Here is a 19,184-nt window from a genome sequence, read left to right on the forward strand (position 1 = left end):
AGAAAGCTCGAAGCGCGAACGTTTACGTATTCACCATACTGTTTTAATAAAATTACGTAGGCGAGAAAGCTTTTTTAAAACCGACGCTACGTAGAGTGCGTATCAGCAGACGACGTGACGTCGTTGGGTCTCGAGGGGGAAGCAGCTAGGTCAGTTTAGCTTCGTGACGCATAAAGCCGTTCTTCCAAAAAACGTTTATTTGCACGTTATTATTTCCTAATGTACGTGCAATAGTAGACGATAAACTTGCTGTGTCGTGCTTGCTAGGAATTGCTGTTCTTCAACTACCAACAACCGAAAACTACCGCTGCAGAGACGAAATGAGGGGGGGTTCTTCATACGGAGACAGGGACAGAGACCGTGGGCGAGACAGGTTAGTGTCTTAATTAACAGAACACACACATAACGTAAACAGTCGGTGTTTATTAATGTTTGGACCTTACAGAAGTGTGTCCTTGCTGTTTGAGGTTAAGGCGCTAACACCGAAACAAAACAAGCGCGCCTCGAGACCCCTCCCCCCTTTGTTGTTTGTTTTTCTGCTCATTTTAACATCTTCTAAAATACCTCACCGTCCTATTAGTGACAGAAAATTTATTTAGGCGTAAAGTCATTCTAAACTTAACGTAAATAACAGATGAAACTGTATATATATGTACACAACTACCGTAGTTTATAAGTAAACCATCATAAGAGCCACGACACATATCACAATCTAATTCCAAAGTCCATGCTCAATAATCCAGGTATGAAATTTTCAGTCAGGTCATCTGGACGTTTTTTTTTTTTAATGTGCTGAGACGTTTCGCCTTTGATCCAGAAGGCTTCATCAGTCTGAGGAAACGCCAAACAAAACTGCATCTCCCCCAACAGCTTGCTCCAAAGTGGGGAAAAAAACAGTTATCAGTGTTGCCAGATCTCATGATGGACACAAGCAACCAGCTCTATGAAAACAAGCCCAACTGGCAACCCACCACATTGTGTAAAACAGAGGCTGTTTTTAAACAGTATAAAATACATTTATTATGGCAAAACACATAAACAACAGCAAAATGATGCTAAACACTTTGAATAACATGCCTTTAAGCTCTGATTTAAAAAAAAAAAACATTTTGTGTATGTAATTTTTTCTACATATTTTTAAAAACAAAACATCCTGACATCTGCATGTAAGTAGAGACCCCTAGTGGTCGGCCACAGTAGGAGTGTTTGGGGTGCGTGCCCACAGACGTATTTGTATGTCTGTGTGCACGTGTTGCCTCGCCCACTTGGGCAGGAGCGATAAACAAGAAACATGGGTGTATAAGGGACAAACTATGAACTACCACTCGTCTTTTGCTTTATTGTGTGGAGCTGGGAGATAATCAACTAGTTTCACTCAGAAATAAAGTCAAGCCCAAATAAGCAACTTCACGTTCAAAACAAGCCCGAAAAACCACAACCTGCGACTCACAAGATTTACAAGCAACTTTAGAAAAAAACAAGCCCAAAGTCGCTTATTATAAACTTACTTGGCAACTGTTATGTTGATGCTAAGATGGTCTCTGGTTCACACCCTCTCCTCCGGTGCCCGCCCTCTCCCTCGTCGACAGTCATGTCAAACTGGCTCAAAACACCAAAGTCCATGCTCAATACTCCAGGTATAAAATCCAACAATTTTCAGTCAGGTCATCTGGACTGTTTCTTCTTTTTTTTGTGCCAAAACGTTTCACCATCCATCCAGAAGGCTTCATCAGTCTGAGAAAACACCAAACAAAACTGCTTCTCCCACTTTGGAGTAAGCTGTTGGGGGAGAAGCAGTTTTGTTTGGTGCTTCCTCAGACTGATGAAGCCTTCTGGATGGAAGGTGAAACGTCTCAGCACAAAAAATAAATAAATAAAATAAAACATCCAGATGACCTGACTGAAAAATGTTGGATCACAATCTAATATTTACGCCATTGTAAACATTTTAAATAAAGCGACATTTTAGATTAAATACATTTTTTAGTCGTTTGGACTGAACTTGTATCGTTTGTATCAAGAACTATAAGAATTTATGAGCCTCTACTAAAGAGCCGGCATAAGGGCTATTTAAAAAAATTCAAAACTTGTTCTAAAATATGGGGAGCTGTTGTGTCAAATCCTTTTTAATCTTTACCGCTCAGGCCACGGTTTGGAGGGGGCATGGGTGGCCGTGGTGGAGCCCCGCCCTTAAAGTTTGGCAATCCAGGTGAGCGTCTCCGCAAGAAGAGGTGGAACCTTGATGAGCTGCCAAAATTTGAAAAGAACTTCTATAACGAACACCCAGATGTCCAGCAAATGGGTCAGGTAAGTCTTTCTCTGTCACATACAAACGGTAATTAAAACAATACATTAAAAAGAATATGCAAGTACACCTTTTTTTTTTTTTTTTTTTTTTTTTGATGTTTGCCCTTTTTTGTGTTGTCTCATCCAGTACGATGTTGAGGAGTTTCGCAGAAAGAAGGAGATCACCGTCAGAGGCTCAGGCTGTCCAAAGCCTGTGACTGCTTTCCATCATGCGCATTTTCCCCGTGAGTTACTCACCCTGTGATATAAATGCTCACATTAACCTAAAGACTAATTATTAGACACAATAAACATTTAAGTTTATCAACTACAGGCTTTCAATGTGATTAAAAATGACACTTTTTATTCCAAATAGTTTCTCTTACTGTCGTTTTGGTAGAGAAGCTGAACGGTAGACACCTGAATAACAGTTCAAACTCAAATTGATTTGTTTTTTCCTGCCTTCGCCCGACAGAGTATGTGATGGATGTTCTGATGCATCAGAACTTCAAGGAGCCCACAGCGATCCAGTCCCAGGGTTTCCCAGTGGCCATGAGTGGCAAGGACATGGTGGGAATTGCACAGACTGGCTCTGGAAAGACACTGGCCGTAAGATTTTTTTCATTATAAGTTTATCATGATTTAACTCTAGACAAATTTTATCCCAACTCTTTAAATAGCTCCTGCATGATTGTCAGCATCATCTAAAAACCTTAATGTAAATTCAAAATTTGTAAAAAAATATTTAGGTAAATGATAATTTTTATACAACTAGTGCTTAGTGTATTTTTAGTTAACGTTTTTCTTAGTTCATATCTTAGATCTTATTAAGTTTTTTCTTTTACAATTTATACTTTTGTTGGATGTAACTGGGACCCTGTGTACACAGTTTCGTTCCACCACATGTACCACTTGCGGTGCGTACGACAAATAACCTTGAATCCTCGAAACGCTTGCAGTACCAGGAATAGGTGATTTAGAAACCGAATTTGAGTGATTCTAAGACAAACGGTAAAAGCATTGATACATTGTTTTAATGGTAGAATTAATTAGTTTTACTCATTTCATGTGGTGGAGTTTCTACATACTTTTGTTATTCCTTGCAGTACCTTCTTCCCGCTATTGTACACATCAACCACCAGCCATATCTGGAGAGGGGAGATGGTCCTATAGTGAGTTCAAATTTCATACAGCTTTACAGTGAAGCGTTGTATCTGAATACTAGTATTTTTGTGCACACAGTGCCTGAACGTTGTTCTTTTTTTTTCTTCCTTATCTTTTTGCAGTGTCTTGTTCTTGCCCCTACCAGAGAACTGGCCCAGCAGGTTCAGCAGGTTGCGTATGACTATGGCAAGTCTTCCCGCATCAAAAGCACCTGCGTCTATGGTGGAGCTCCAAAAGGACCTCAGCTTCGAGACCTTGAAAGGGGTGTGTACAGACACTAGTTAGGCAAACCAAAAAATGTGTAGATTTATAGTTTTTGACCTCAGTATCTGCTGCCTGAATGTAGGCAGAACATGCCAAATGCTCATACAGTAACCACAGGATTCCTTATGCATTAACATTAAACATAACCAAACCGCAGCACTCAATATTGTGTGTCTCATTGTTTTTGTTTGACATGGTGGTCACGTATAATTTAAAGGGGTTGAGATCTGCATTGCCACACCTGGTCGCCTTATTGACTATTTGGAATCTGGGAAGACCAACCTACGCCGCTGCACCTACTTAGTGCTGGATGAGGCTGACCGCATGCTGGACATGGGCTTTGAACCGCAGATTCGCAAAATAGTTGACCAAATCAGGGTAGGACTGTGGCTCAGTGACGGTTTTGTTAAATAAATGTCTTCACATGTAAATGATCAATTTTTAGATAAACCAAATCCTCCTGTTTCTCTTGACTGTTAGCCTGACAGGCAGACTCTTATGTGGAGTGCAACTTGGCCGAAGGAGGTTCGGCAGCTTGCCGAGGACTTCCTGAGGGACTACATCCAGATTAATATTGGTGCTCTGGAGCTCAGTGCAAACCACAACATCCTGCAGATAGTTGACGTCTGCATGGAGACGGAAAAGGACAACAAGTAAGCGTAACCTGCCGATAAACAGGCCACCTGTAACATATTATTTATTGAACAGGAATAGTAGTACTGCAGAACATCAGCTGATTCTTTTACACAGCTTAATAGAAAAATGAGGATCTTTTCTCTGTGTCAGACTCATTCAGCTGATGGAGGAGATAATGGCAGAGAAGGAGAACAAAACCATAATTTTCGTGGAGACCAAAAAACGATGCGATGATCTTACTCGGAGGATGAGACGTGATGGGTAAAAAAAATTACCGTCTGATTATCGTCTGTGCATAAAACTTCGTCTGATCCAGTGTTCAGCGTGTAAAGTCGTCATATTTAATGTTAATAGGTGGCCGGCCATGTGTATCCATGGAGACAAGAGTCAACCAGAAAGAGACTGGGTTCTTACAGGTCAGACTACATCTTAAACAGTTTTAACTGGTTTGTTGTTGCCACTTATTGCTGTCTAACATATTCAGAGTACATTAGTTACAGAAGTCGTCAGTATTCAGCCAGCTAAGACACATTCTGAATTAGTTTTAGTTTTTTTTTATAGTGGAATTAGGGCTGGGCGATATGGACCAAAATTATATCTCGATATTTTAAGAAGAATGGCGATATACGATATATATCTCAATATTTCTTTCTTTCCATAAAGTAATAACAAAAATATATTTCTGAGTCAAAGCTTTGTCTCGTCACACAGGCACATTTATTAACAAACAGCTGTAACTAGAAAATAAATGTCTAAAAAATAAACTTTTTACATATATTAGCTTGTTTTGTTAGACCTTTATTTACATAAATTAAATAATAATCCTCTTCAGCCGCACCGCCTTCACAACGTTGGTAAGCCTGTATGAACTGCAGCTGCAGCTCCGACAGACTTCAGCCTCCTTCCCTGAAACAAACCATGGTGTTAAACTCATTTAGCCGTGCTGTGCATTGTGAGAGGAACAGTGAGGGCGCGTCATTAATAAATTAGCAGTTTATCATATCGCTAAAGACACCGTCCTTAGCGGCTAACAAGATGGCTAACGCTTTAGCTGTCTTGTTCCACACAGTTGAGACTGGGACCATGTCTTTAGCGATATGATAAACTGCTGATTTATTAATGTCACATTCTCATTGTTCCTCTCATAAGGCACAGCACGGCGAAACAAGTTTATACTGTGGTTTGTTTCAGGGAAGGAGGCTGAAAACACAGTCGGAGCTGCAGCTTATAACTTAACTAACGGCGCCGTTTTAAATGGTGAAAAAGATTCGTAGTTCCGACCTTTTGTCTGGACTTTTTTTTTTTTGCTATTGTTTACAGAAAACTTTTTTCTGCTGCTCATACTATCTAAATCCAAACCCATCTCCAAATAACATCCATTGCTTTTCTTTTTGCTCAGCAGCTAAGCTGCTCTTGATATCGCCTGTGTTTACTTGTGTTAAACTCCAGCCCACCTGGAGAAGCAGGAAGTGGGAGGAGCACATGCGGCTGAGGGGCTTTGTATTTGTATTCAATGGGGGAAAATGAGGGGCCACGTGGGAGAAAGAGAAGACACTATATATAAAACTATTGTTTATATCGATATAGTCTCATATCGCAAATGAAATTATCTCGATATTTTTAAAATATCGAGATATCGCCCAGCCCTAAGCGGTATTTAGTAAACTGGATCAGTTACCCTGAAGAAAGCCTTTATATTTTCTCTGTCAACTATCTGATGTTTTATTTTAATTTTTAACTTCACAGAATTCAGAACAGGCAAAGCCCCCATTCTGATTGCCACTGATGTTGCCTCTCGTGGTCTGGGTATGTCTCTGCACTCATGCTGTTTGCACCTTTTTAGTCGTTCTATTTTTAGAAGTGTTTTGTTTTAATTTTTGCTAATTACGATGTTATTATACACGATAGAATCAGACAAGTAAGCAATCATCGTAGTTGGTGAATTTAAAATGAAACTTTACGTCTTTATTTACTGGTACATTAATTCATGTTGGAGAAAGCTTTTTGAAGAGTTGTGTTTGAGATGTAGTGAAAGTTTTAAGTTTAATTAGCTGATGCTCTTAAAGTCAAACACTGGCCCGATGTGTGAAGGTAAACAGAAGGTACGATAAGAACGAGTTCTGTAATGAATGGACCACGTATTTAAGGACTTTTGCCTCCCGGTTGCAGGTTTCGGGCCCTCTGATCCACCAGGTTTATAGTCTGTTTCTTGTTACCGCAGTTAAAAAGCTTCCTTCAAGCTGGGCTCTTTGGCACGCTGCCTGAAAGGAGGGGTGTGTAGGGCAGAACCTCCTGTGCACCTTTTTATGTCTCCTATGTGGTGTCAGTACAAATTCACCGATGTTGCTTACTTTACCCATTTTTATTTGGATAATTACAAACTTACTTATGGTTTTTATGTGTAGAACGATGAGTGGTGTCATGTCCTCACAGGCATCAAGAACGTTACGACTAATTTTACATCTAATCTGTTGGTAGAAAATTGAGAAGGGGGGATAAGTAAAGTGTCTTAATTTGTCAAAATTTCTATGACTATATCCTTGTTCTCTTTTCCCCTCTTCTCCTCTCAGGGTTTGGCAGCACACGGCAGCTGTAACAGTCTGTGCTGCTGTCACTGCCCCCTCAGTCATGTTAAAGTACAAGCTGTTATTTTAGGAGGGATTAATGCCCCTCCTGTTTGGTAAATAAGATCCCCTTCCCTCCCCACGGCCCATTATGATCAGTTTGCAAACCCAATCCGGTGAGCCTTCCTTGGGAGCAGCCTGAGGTTCCTGTATGTCTGCCCATCGGCCCCAAAGAGCAGACAGACAGGGGGGAGAGAATTAGACGGGCTCGTCTGGATCCAGTCCTGGCCAGAGTCTGAGGAGGGTCCTGCAATGCGACGAGAGAGCAACAGAACCAGCCATTGTGTGGGTGTCTCTTGGGGTTTAACGGTTCTGCTCCCGTCTGACGTTGCTGGTGTGAGAAGAAGGTGAGGGATGAACCCTGTCTCCCTCGCCCTCACCCCCTCCCTTTGAACCAGGACTGATCAGGGGGGACTGACTACATTTGTAAAAACAACTTGAAGGGGGTAAGTACCGCAAGCACCCCTTTGCCTTAACTCCTCCACGAGCTCACCATACAGTCATGTGCTCAAACACTATTTATTATCCTAGCACATGTAACAGATGATTAAAAGGCTTTCTTCTGCCATGATGGAGGGGAGACCTATTGATCAGCAGTGCTGTCAGAGGCCCACGTCTTCTGTAATGAGAAACAGACTCCTTTTCACATTTCGACCTGTGATCATAATATTGTGAAGATCATAGAGACCTAACATGGTTTCTTTATTAATAAGAGTCATACTCGCTCCAAATAGAGTGAGTAAAACACTTTATAGTCAAGGTGTTAAACTGAAACAAACCTTTGGATGTGTGGATTTTTGCACATTGTCTGAAAAAGCAGGTAAGTAACTCCTCTATTTGTTCAGATATCTTCCTAATATTTACACTTTCATTCATACTTCATTTTAATATTCATAAAATTTCTCTAAATACATGATTTTTTTCTAAAGCCATTTCGCCTCCTGAAACTTCTGTCTTTTTGTTCCCTTCCCGCCACGCTCCAAAATAAATTCCCTTCAATCAAAAGACGTGGAAGATATAAAGTTTGTCATCAACTATGACTTTCCAAACTGCTCTGAGGATTACGTTCATCGTATTGGACGTACGGCCCGCAGCACCAATAAGGGCACGGCTTACACCTTCTTCACACCCGGAAACCTGCGACAGGCCCGAGACCTCGTCCGGGTGCTGGAGGAAGCTCGGCAAGCTATTAATCCTAAGCTGATGCAGCTCGTGGACTCCGGTCGTGGAGGAGGCGGCGGTAAGAACGATTAAATCACTTTCTCTTAGGGGTGTAACATCATGCTAAATTAAAACCTCACAGGACTGAAAACTCAAAACACTGATCAAGTTGCAGTTAGCATAACGTCCTCTGGTACGGTTAGCTCCAGGGGCAGTCCCTCCGCTTTCAATCACTGCTGTGGCAGCAAATTGGAAAGAAATGTCAAGAATAAGGATCAGTATTGTCACGTCACTCAAGCTGCGAGTACAGTAGTCCCTTGTTTATTGCAGGGGTTATGTTACCACCCCACCCCCGGCAATAAGTGAAAAACCGAGAAGTAGGAATGCTATATTTTAGTATTTATATATTTTAAGGCTTTATAAACCCTTCCCACACTCTTGCAATGTTCTAAACTCTTAAACGTACTTAATTTTAACAACGCACATATGTACTGCACAGTTAGCTACTCCAAAATGTTATATGGGTACTCACCAGCCTTGGTCCGGTTTTGATCGGCTCTCTGCAGCCGTTGAGCACCAAGACACTTTTAGAGAGAGCCGGACCTTGGAATAGCCAGCACAAAACTGCACAATGGTCCCGATCGAGTCCAAACCCGGATGACAAATGTCCCGGTGAGCTGCGGAGAAGACACCGGACCTCCAAGCAACGCCTCCCCGCTTGAGAGGCCTCATGGGTCGGCAAGCAGCTCTCAGATTGACCGATGAGCCTGGAAGTCTGATTCTGATCCAATTCCCGGTCGGTTCCGTACAGCTCTCTGTATCCACTGAGCGCCAAAGTCACTATGAATAAGGACCGAACTTTTTCGGATCGGATCAAAACTTTCCCTCCATTTCAGCAGAAAGTAACTGGCTTCTGGGTAATGTAGTCCTTTAGACTGGCGATACAGTGTAGGCTTATTGGGGAAAAAACTACAAAATGGCGGCGCCTGTCCGAAGTATTTTTTTATTTAAATTTTTTTACTGTATCCTGTACTGTTCCAGTCACATGAGTAATATTAAAGTTGACAATCGTGAGCCGTGTACAATTTTATTTATTTTTTGTCATGTACAATATTACTTTGAAAAACCGCGCAAGAACAAGTTTGCAAAAGTCGAACCGCGAAGTAGCAAGGGACTACTGTACAAGCTTGAGATGGTTTCTGTGTGGACCCCAGGAAGAATAGTCTACTACGTTAGAAACTAATGGTTATCCTTAAATAAACACATGTTGCACGTTTATTTTAAACAACAAACCCAATATAGACTTGGAGGAGGTGGCGGTGAAACAAAATGAAATATGGAAAGAGTTTCACTCTGTCCTCTTTCAGTCCATCTTTAGCTTCCATGACTAAAATTTAAAACACTTATCAGAACACCTCAGCAACCAGGTGTCTGCCTAAATGTTTTTTTTTTTCTTCTGTAATTTTAGAATGAAATATTCGTAGCAGTTTGAATTTCCATTTAGGCTTTTTTTTTCTGTTTTAATGGCCTTTTGTATTTAAAAAAAAATATCAGAAACCAATAAAAGTGATTAAATTTCTGTAAACTCAGTTTGTTTTCACCAATCTAAAGGCATATTAAGACAAAAGTATGTTAAAAAAAACTGAAATGGGAAGTCTGAAAGTCGTGAAGGGCTTGATCTGGTTCTTAATCTTGACCTCTTGTGAAATTATAATTTGGGTTCTGTACAGCTTTTCTAAGTTCTGAAGAGACTCGGGAGAAATCAGAAAGAGCAGAGTGTTGTTTGAAGATCTGAACGCTTGATGTTTTTACGCGCAGGGGGCAGAATGCGTTACCGCGGGGGCGGCTCCAACAATCCGAACCTCATGTATCAGGATGAATGCGATCGCCGCATGCGCTCAGGCGGAGGCAAAGACAACCGCGGCGGCTACAACCGTGACAACCGCAACAACCGCAACGAAGACCACTCGTCCTCCTACAGGGACAGAAGCCGGGATCACAAGAACTACAACAACTCTGGTTCCGATCAGTACCAGAACTACAACAACAACGGTGGCGGCGGCTACCACACCCGCAGCGGAGGTGGTCAGCCCGGCGGCGGTCAGGATCAGTCCAGCCAGCAGCAGCAGCAGGGTCAGTTTGCTCAGGCGCCTCCTCCTCCTCCTGCACCACCGTCAGGAGGTCCGCAGCCTCTGATGGCTCAGCAGTTTCCCCAGCCGCAGCCTCCACTCATGGGCTTCATGGGGCAGCCTCCATACCCCCAGTTCTCCTCTCCTCCACCTCCTGGCCCACAACCTCCACGGAAGTAATGGTACCACCGCCGAGTTAATTTGTGCAGCTTTGTGTGTCGAGCTCTGTTCTTACTGTGTATCCCAGAAGCAGAGGTTTAACAGTGTTACGTGGATTACCAGATCCCAGGTTGTCACTTGGCTTAGATTGCGTGCAACAATGTCCCACGAAATGTTTTTTACTTTGATCGGCTGTGAAATGTGAAAATGAGCGGGCGGTTGTAAAAGATTGGACCCGAGCAAACTTGTCTGAGGTTGAGACTTCTTGTCTACAAGAAAAAAAAAGTTTTTTAAAATCACATTCCAACCTCTCCCTCAGCTTCGTTCACGTTCAGACTGACATTCAGCGGATTGTAACGCTTCAGCTAACACAAACTAGTTTGTGAATTTTTTATTTAGTAGTTAAATATCCTTTGACCACTCTAAAAATTTATTTTAGGATTCATTCTGTCGTGCATGTCGTACTATTTCCTGTTGTGTTGCTGGTCAAAATGAAGTTTGTATTAAAAGAAAAGCTTGTTTTGTCATTTACTCTTTTTATAGCGTTTTCTTAAATAAATGATTTAAGTCCAAACGTCTCGTTTGCTTAGTTCCTAAAGTGCACTGAAGACATTTAAGCAACGTTCTCATTTCAGCTCATCACTTTGCACTTGGGCTGCACCATTTATCATTTTCAATATGGATATAAAATATATTTTATCAATGATGCTCACGGCTTGTTCAGGTGGAAGTGATAAAACAAATGAAGATGTGAGTTTATTGCAATATTAAAATCATGCAGCTCTTCTAAATATATTTTAGTAGTAGGTGGGTGTAGTGGACTAAGCCTACGTCGAAACCCAGTCTAAGGTCAAAACTCTTGACCTTTAGAACCTTGTGGGACAGAAGCTGTCATTTCATGTATTTGACTCCATAAATACAGGTTCACCCATCCTGAGACTTTCTTTCTTGAAGATTCAAGTGAAAAGAACACTCTCTTTTTATTATCATTACTATCTTACAAATGTTGATAATCAAAGTGTCTTAGTTCAAACCATTTTAGATGTTGCAGTGAACTAATCAATTTTATTAACTGAGTAATGATTTTATTCTCATGTTAAAAGCTGTGCAGAGTTTATGCATTTTTTTGATTTCTGCTTTTGAATGAGCAAGTGTGTGCGTTTACAAGGTTACAGTCAAACGAAAAACAAGTTGTTATGTTAAAACTGTCATGTTTTAGAATCCTCTCAGACGTAAATAGAGATGTTTTGCACCTGTTTCTTAAGGCACGCCAAAACAGAACCCTCTCGGTCTGTGAGAACATTTCTGAGCTGTCTCATAACAATTCTCGCTGTCTCTAACCCCTTACGTCACAAAAACACACCCCTTCTGGTCGTTTCTGACCAATGAAAAATCCCAAAAAGTGAACCGGGAAAGAGCCTTTAAAATGTCAGTACTTCCTGGTTTACACAGACTCACAGGGACACGGAGAGACACACAGGTACTCAGAGTTGGAGAGTTGTCAGACTTCTAGAGTTCTGGAGTTCTGATGGAGTGCTGTTGGAGTTCCTGACATGACAACGAAGCTCTTCCGAGTTCCATGGGATTATAACATTTTCCACTGAGGTGAGCTGTGGCGGACAGAACCTCGCCGCTACTCCGGACGAGTAACAGCATCCTACGGAGACGCTGAAAGGGTGCGTTAAACGGAATCTCGCCTGAGACATCTCCAGGTAAAAGAGTCGTTTTCACCACCTAAGTGTACTGTGAGGAAAAGCTGAAGAAAGCCCGGAGAGTGCCGTTCTGTTCAACACTCTACCTCAAACACCATCTTTCTCCCCTTTAAACTTCATCTTTCATCTTAAACTTTTCTATCAAGTAGAAATTCTCCCAGATATTTAGAAATGTCTGTGTAAAGTGCTTACCCACATTCATGTGGGTAAAAGATCATAGTTGTACAGTTATAAATGTCTGTTGGTGCAGCAACGGAGAAATCATGGCCGTATGATTTTTCCTGATTGATTGCTTTGTTGTTATTTTCATAATTTGCCAAATTAATGTAAATGTTTGATGTTAAATTTGATTCTGTAAATAAATGACCGCATTCATTTTGATGGGTCAAATTTAAATGACGTCTCCCGTTTGCATTTCCTTAAATTCAGTGCACGTTTTATTCAGTCCAGAAAAATGAGGAACTCGCGTTAAATGATGAATACATCCCAGCATCTGTTCATCTACATGGGTGTAATGGTTTTATTTACAGCAGGCACAGAAACTCCCTCTGCACAGGAAGCTGCAAACTTCTCTCAATCCCAAACTTTTTTCATTTTCAGTCAAGTTTTGATATTTCAATTAAGATTAATAAAAACCCCACAGCTACGCGTTTACAAAATAAGGGGGCATGATTTTATTTCCTGCTTAAAACCTCATTCGCATCCTGTGGACGATATTGAAGATTAATAATGAAGCAAATATTTACTTTTGTTTCATAAATGCACTCGGTTTTCAGTCAAGCATGGTGGTATGTGTTGGGCTGAATTGACAAATGGTTCTGAACCTCCCAACACACAATATTACTCATGTATATATATAATATATAAATAATATATACTATTGTAGAACTGCGCCGCTCAAGGTGGCTGCATGTTGGAGCAACTCTGTTACTTTCATTCTGAGATTTTGCTTTTGGAAACTTTAATTCCTCTTTTTCTGGATGTAAATCACATTTTTTGGATGATTGTTTCCTCTGGTATCGGATGCTGTGCAGCTGGAAGGATTTTTACTGAAACTTTTTTAGTTTTGGACATTTGTTATGATGCGTAACCATGGCGACAAGGCAGTTTTCTCAGCTGATTAACATCTCAAAAGCTCAAATAATATCTCAGCTACAGCCCCAAATTTCAAATGAGTTGAAAGGATGTTCTGTGGACGCATTCTCATCTACCTGCCAGTTGTGTTCGAGTGCCTGACCACTGAGATCCTGGAACTAGCAGGAAACACAGCTCATGACAGTGGAAGGACAGGATCGTCCCTCGGCACCTACAGTTAGCTGTCCGCAGCGACGAGGAGTGACCATCATTCTGGGAGGAGTTCTGCCTGGCATTTGGGCAGTCCTACAGCCCGGGGGAACCGAGAGGCCAGCCGATTCTGGATGGACGGATTGGACGGCATCTGCGGCCAGTTTCTTCGGTTCTGCTGTGGGATGGACCTTTACAAGAGATCCTGCCTACAGCCATCAGCATCTATAACATCTCAATGAAATGAAGATAACAGGTTACAACAACAAATAATTTCCCTTTGGGATTAATAAAGTTTTTTTGAATTGAATTTGAATTGAATTAGGATATCCCTGGCTCAGAGAACATCACCCGGCCTGAAAGAAGAGCAGAGAGGTGGAGTTCTCAACAACCGCTGTTCCCTCGTTAAAAAGACAGAGACCCTCGAATTAACAGATTTGTCCAAGGTTCCTTCTCTTTCTCTCGTCCTTGCTCTTGTATTTAGTCAACAGGGCCCTGTTGTCACCTTGCCGGACCAGTTGATCTACTTTCGGACGCACCCCTTCCTTCAAGTCTACTACAATTTGTCCGGTCCCGAAAAAGAGTCTGAAGGAATAAATTGATGAGTCCCTTAACTCTGGCATCATTCGCCCCTCCATGTCTCCTCTCGGGGTATCTGGTCATGTCTTTAGGCCTGACCAACGCCCCAGCTGTGTTCCAGACTGGTGAATGACATCCTAAGGGATTTTCTGAACGTTTTTGTGTTTGCCTATTTAGCCGCCTTATGAACTATATGAAGGCAACAGACCAAGAAGTGATTTAAAGATGAAAATGTACCAGCGAGTGAAGTTAATGATGACCAGTTAACCAGTGAATACAGGGTTCCCATGGTAACGATTCCCAAAATGAAGAACACATCCACCATGTAAGAACAGTCCTGCAACGGTTATTTGTAAAACCAGAACAGTGCAAGTTCCATGTGCAGTCGGTCTCGTTTCTTAGGTTCATTTTTGAAGGCGGACAGCACCGTACCGACAGTGGTGGAACAGCCTAACCCCAAGACCAGAAAGCAGCTGCAATGGTTCCTCCAGTTTTATTTTATTTTTTTTAGCAGCATAACTGTACTCAGGGTTCCTACAGTCTTTAAGCATATAAAAACTGAAACGTGCTTCGAGTATTTTACAGAGTACTTGTCTTTACACTTTTGTAATTTTTTTTCTAAAAAGCAAACAATATTTACAACACTTGGGCAAAAAGTAACATAAAAATGTTGTTCTTTGCTTTCAAAACTTATTTGTTAGGAAGAAAATTCTAAAGAAATAAAATGTTTGCGCAGTAATTTTATGCTCCTATAATGGAAAACAAAATTACTGTGCAAACATTTTGAATTCTCTCATTGTGCAAATGTTATTTGTCATGTTGCAGACTGCAGCATGTTTTACTGGATCAGAACATAATTTCACAACAAATCTTCTGTACCTCAAAACAGCTCGACCCAACTAGGATCATGAATTACCGTAATCTTCGGACTATAAGGCGCACTTTTTCTCAAAAATCGACAGTGAGCCTTATAATCCGGTGAACCTTATGTATTCATTCTGGTTGTGCTTACTGACCTCGAACTGATTTTATGTGGTTATTGTGAACGAGTTGAATAAAGTTTTAGACTTTTCTGACTGTTTTGTTTCACTGAATGTGCCTTATAGTCCGAAAAATACGGTACAAGAAGGGCAATTTTCTTTTCATGTTACAGTCTTTGTACTTTGGGGTCAAAAATGTCCAAAAACAACAAATCTTTAAATTTGACTTTAAAGTTAAGGTACAGCTGAGTCAGCAGTACCATTAAATAAAACACTGGCTTCCCCACGTCCCCCCCCCCCCCCCCCCCATGCAGAGTCCCATCCTTCATCAATATCCTTTTATTTTAATCTCAAAGACGTTCATAGATCTCTAAATTTCATATCATAAACATCATTCAACAGCATTTGATGTGTCGTTTGTTTTACAAAGTCCAGACGAGAACACAAACATTCGAAAACAAAAAGTCCAGTCATTTGTGTGCACGTACGAACAAAGAGCAAAAAGAAAAACCCAACCTCAGGCACAGGCGGCAGAACCAAACCAGGGGGTGATGTCAGCTCAGGACGTCGCTCGTCCCTCTTTGGGTCAATCAGTAAAAATGAAACGACGAACTTCGCTGGCTAAAGAAGGAATGATCAGCTGTGCAAAACAAAATTAGTGCATACGAATGGAAATTGCAAAAAAAAAAAAAAAAAAAGATCCTGACAAACAAACACAAAAAAATCAATCTGAAAAACAGAAAAAGTGCAGAAATAACACAACACAGAATGTTAGGGGGGAAAGCACAAATGTAAAAAACACGTTTTCTGGCGTTCAGTACATCGAGCGAATAAAACGAAACCTTCAGTAACATTCGGCGGTGGAAAACCTTATCGCAGCTGACACGCCTCACAAAACAACTCATTATAGATGCGCTCCCAAAATAATCACCTTCCAGCTCAGTTCAGAACCTGAACAGACATGACTAGATTTTATTCATTTATATATATATATATATATATATATATCTCCATTCTAATGCATGAAATCAGGAAGTACCGGTAAAAAAAAAAATTCCCGTATGCAGCTGATTCTGCAGTATTTTGATTCATAAGTAAAAAAAAAAAATACTCATCATGACCGAGCCGCACATTCAGTTTTTAAAAGGTTCGGCTCGTTTCCTCGGAGGCGTTCTGACGGTTGGGGGTCGTCACGTAAACGCGCCGAACTAACTGTTGGAGGGAAAGAAAAGTAGCCGCGCAGGTAGAAGGCACAACTGGTTTCCACAGCTGCCCTCACGGCTCGCTGTGTTTGCAAAGTGGGAGTTTGAAACCACTTCATCGTAATCCTTTAATCGGCGCCAGAGATCCTGGACCTAAAGGAAGATGGAGATCAGGTGACGGGCGACTCGTCCTTCTCTACTAAAGGTTCCCCCAGGAGTCCGGAGGGGGGAACTCGTCGACGTCACCGGATTCGTCGTGACATTTGTCCCCAAGCTTGAACGTTAGCTTGTAGCGTAAACGCACTTTCTCCTGAAAAAAAACAAAGAGAAGAAAAAAGGTTCAGGTCCACCTTGTTGAGTAAGAATTACCTTAAAATAAAAACAAGTTGAATATGTCGAGAGAGGAAGGACTCAAATTTATTTTTAGTCGTGAGAACGCAGAATCTGCACGAACAGTTTGAACGCTTTGAAATACTTTTGTATTTTTGCCATTGAACTACGTCTGAATACTTCATGCTCTTTTAGCCATTTATAAACCAAAACGTTCAGCTCATTCAAAAGATGAGTGTTATGACTTGTTTTTTTTTACTTTTACACTTCAAAATATTTTTTCTTTTGCTGATATTTAAGTCACAGAAATACAGATCTCGCTTGCGTTCTTTCTGAAACGTTGCTCTGCTGAATCAAACATCAATCATTTTAGTTTTAACTGTCGTGCTTGCAATAACTTTTAGCTGGACTTTTTCTACTTTTAGCTTAAAGCTAATAATTTACTTACAGCTAGCATTTAGCTACTTCTAGGTTGTAGAAAGCATCTTACTACTTTTAACTTTTAGTTACCCTTTTGCTTCTTTAGCTATTATTCTGATACTTTGAGCCAGCATTTTATATTTACTTTTTGCTACCTTTAGCTTCTGACTAGCCTTTTGCAATTTTCAGCTAACTTTTTGTTTCTAGCTAGCCCTTGCTATTTTTAGCCAGCCATTTGCTATTTTAGCTTTTAGCTAGCCTTTTGCTATACAGGCCTTCTAGCTAGCCATTTGCTAAATTTAGCTTTTAACTACTTTAGCGTAGCTGCAGAGTACCTTGTGAGGGTTGGCCAACAGCAGAATCTGTGTGATGGCAGCTGGAGGCAGGATGGGATTGAAGGGTGGGAGCTCGGTACCGGAGGGAGGCTGCAGCTTCACCTTCATCACCTGGAAAACATTTGATCGTCGTCATTTTAAAACCTCCAGAGTGTGAAAACATCAGCTTGTCCGAAACACTATTTAAACTGAAGAAGAGCATCATCTGTCAGAGCTCAGAGTCTGTGATAGGCAGGACTCTCAGCTCCTAAAACACTAAGGTTTAGCTAAATATCAGTGAAACTGACTAGTTGTAGCCATTTTTGTTCTTGTCACGGTTAGCTGTGGAGGCCATCTTGAATCAGGTCGACTCCAAAAAGACAATCAGCTGAAGATGTTCATCCAATAACTGCTTCACGAAAGCTTCAACAAAATCCACGTAGTACTTCATGAGATATTTTACTAACAGACAGACGAATACACACCCACACACAAGCAGTTACATGATCGCCTGCCTTTCCTGGTGGGCGATAATTATTAGAACACTGAAACTTATAAAAGTGAGCGAGTTGAGCTAGCTGAAGTCATCATCATTAACGGTGGTTAAAAAGCTGCACCTACTTTGGGCACGGCTGCCTGGAAACGGATGTTGGTGACGGGGGTGGGGGCTGAGGACAACATGGAGATGATCACCACCAGAACATCGGGTCTGGACGGAGGACAGTCGCGCGCGCAGGTGAACAACACGCGGAGACTGTGTTTGTCAAATACGGTCACCGGTAACAAGCTGCCTGAAACATGAGACAAAATGTGTGCGGACATTAAAACAGAAAAATTAACTGACACTTTTTATTTATTTATTTTTTCCCTCAGTGAGCGCAACAACAACAACAAAAAAAATTTGCACACAATGCTTAAATCTTTGACTTCTAATCTCAAACACTTGGACCTAAATGCATAATTTAGATCTATGATGTCTCACAAATTAAAGCATTGAGACCAAACTTGAGCTGCGAGCTCCTTGTAACTTTAATGAGCATAAAACCAAATATTTCTATACCTAAACTGACAACAGAAAAAGTGACTTGAAATTAGTTTTTGTTCGTTTTCTAATTCAAATGATTGAAGCAGAATGACTATTAAAGTGGCTGTGTGACATTAGTGGTCCTATCAGTTATTATGAATGGATTGTGTATCCAGCCTCCTATCATACAATTATTAGCTGAATGTGGCTAAAGTTTTCACTAAAATATGTTTAAAATGCAGCGATCGAGCTAACGATATATAGCTAAAAATATATATATAAATAATGATTCGACTTTAATAAAAGATTAAGGTAAGTAAAATGTTGTCCTTTAAAAAAAATTATGATAAATTACCAACAACTTAATGTAAATAACAATACTTTTATCTTAATTTTAAAGCTCAAGCAGATTTTGTGGCTCTATTCAAATTATATTTAGTAGAAAACATATTAAAAATGGCTTTTAGCTATAAAGGTTGTAAACCTATGGTCTATGTTTCCAAAAACAATAAACGTCAATGATTTAAAAAAAAAAAAAACCTAAATTGTTTAATTTATTCTGTTAGTTTTATGATCATTATCAATCATTTTGTTACAGTTTAACAAAATGTTTGATACAACGCTAAGTTTGTTTATTTCTTTTAGCATGTTTGTGGTTTTTTTTGTAAGTTCTTACAATACTTCCTTACTTTATTACTCATCACACCATATTTTACACAGCAACAATAATTAAATCATTTCATTCAATGGATTTGACCCAATTTTTCTTTTTTTAAATGTCAGTTTTTAAAAATCTCTAAACACAACGATACGACAAGTGCCTTAAAAACAAACTCTGCAGTGTATTTTTAACCTTTTCAGTTTTAGTTGTTTTATCTAAAATACTAAATAAATCTATCAGTGTATATATATATAT

General features: G+C 40.4%; 2 protein-coding genes across 2 annotated transcripts in view; one reads left to right on the forward strand and one right to left on the reverse strand.

The window, feature by feature from the left end:
- Positions 1 to 97: 97 nt before the first annotated feature.
- ddx17 (DEAD-box helicase 17) lies at positions 98 to 10,912 on the forward strand. Its single transcript, XM_037689703.1, has 14 exons — positions 98 to 149; positions 268 to 373; positions 2,145 to 2,307; positions 2,435 to 2,531; positions 2,762 to 2,895; positions 3,393 to 3,458; positions 3,573 to 3,714; positions 3,932 to 4,092; positions 4,195 to 4,367; positions 4,501 to 4,611; positions 4,705 to 4,766; positions 6,097 to 6,156; positions 7,981 to 8,214; positions 9,954 to 10,912. Exons 2-14 carry the CDS (start codon positions 321 to 323, stop codon positions 10,442 to 10,444), a joined length of 1,947 nt encoding a protein of 648 aa, XP_037545631.1. The 5' UTR covers positions 98 to 149; positions 268 to 320; the 3' UTR covers positions 10,445 to 10,912.
- A 5,190-nt stretch (positions 10,913 to 16,102) lies between these two features.
- The window catches only part of LOC119422348 (ADP-ribosylation factor-binding protein GGA1), a 16,748-nt gene continuing 13,666 nt past the window's right edge, over positions 16,103 to 19,184 (reverse strand). Inside the window, exons 15-17 of the mRNA XM_037689705.1 lie at positions 17,866 to 18,035; positions 17,266 to 17,376; positions 16,103 to 16,490 (exon numbers count right to left, since the gene is read on the reverse strand). Of these exons, the coding sequence (XP_037545633.1) occupies positions 16,380 to 16,490; positions 17,266 to 17,376; positions 17,866 to 18,035 (392 nt within the window). The 3' untranslated portion in view covers positions 16,103 to 16,379. The remainder of the gene's footprint in view (positions 16,491 to 17,265; positions 17,377 to 17,865; positions 18,036 to 19,184) is intronic.

This window comes from Nematolebias whitei, chromosome 16 (genome assembly GCF_014905685.2).
Source record: "Nematolebias whitei isolate Nwh7 chromosome 16, NemWhi1, whole genome shotgun sequence".
NCBI lineage: Eukaryota > Metazoa > Chordata > Actinopteri > Cyprinodontiformes > Rivulidae > Nematolebias > Nematolebias whitei.

Bases quoted from the DNA above. Each gene is read 5' to 3' on its own strand.
- ddx17 (XM_037689703.1), top strand. From the start codon at position 321: ATGAGGGGGGGTTCTTCATACGGAGACAGGGACAGAGACCGTGGGCGA. The intron at 2,308-2,434 runs GTAAGTCTTTCT...TGTCTCATCCAG, and splicing joins ATGTCCAGCAAATGGGTCAG to TACGATGTTGAGGAGTTTCG. The intron at 3,715-3,931 runs GTGTGTACAGAC...TATAATTTAAAG, and splicing joins GCTTCGAGACCTTGAAAGGG to GGGTTGAGATCTGCATTGCC.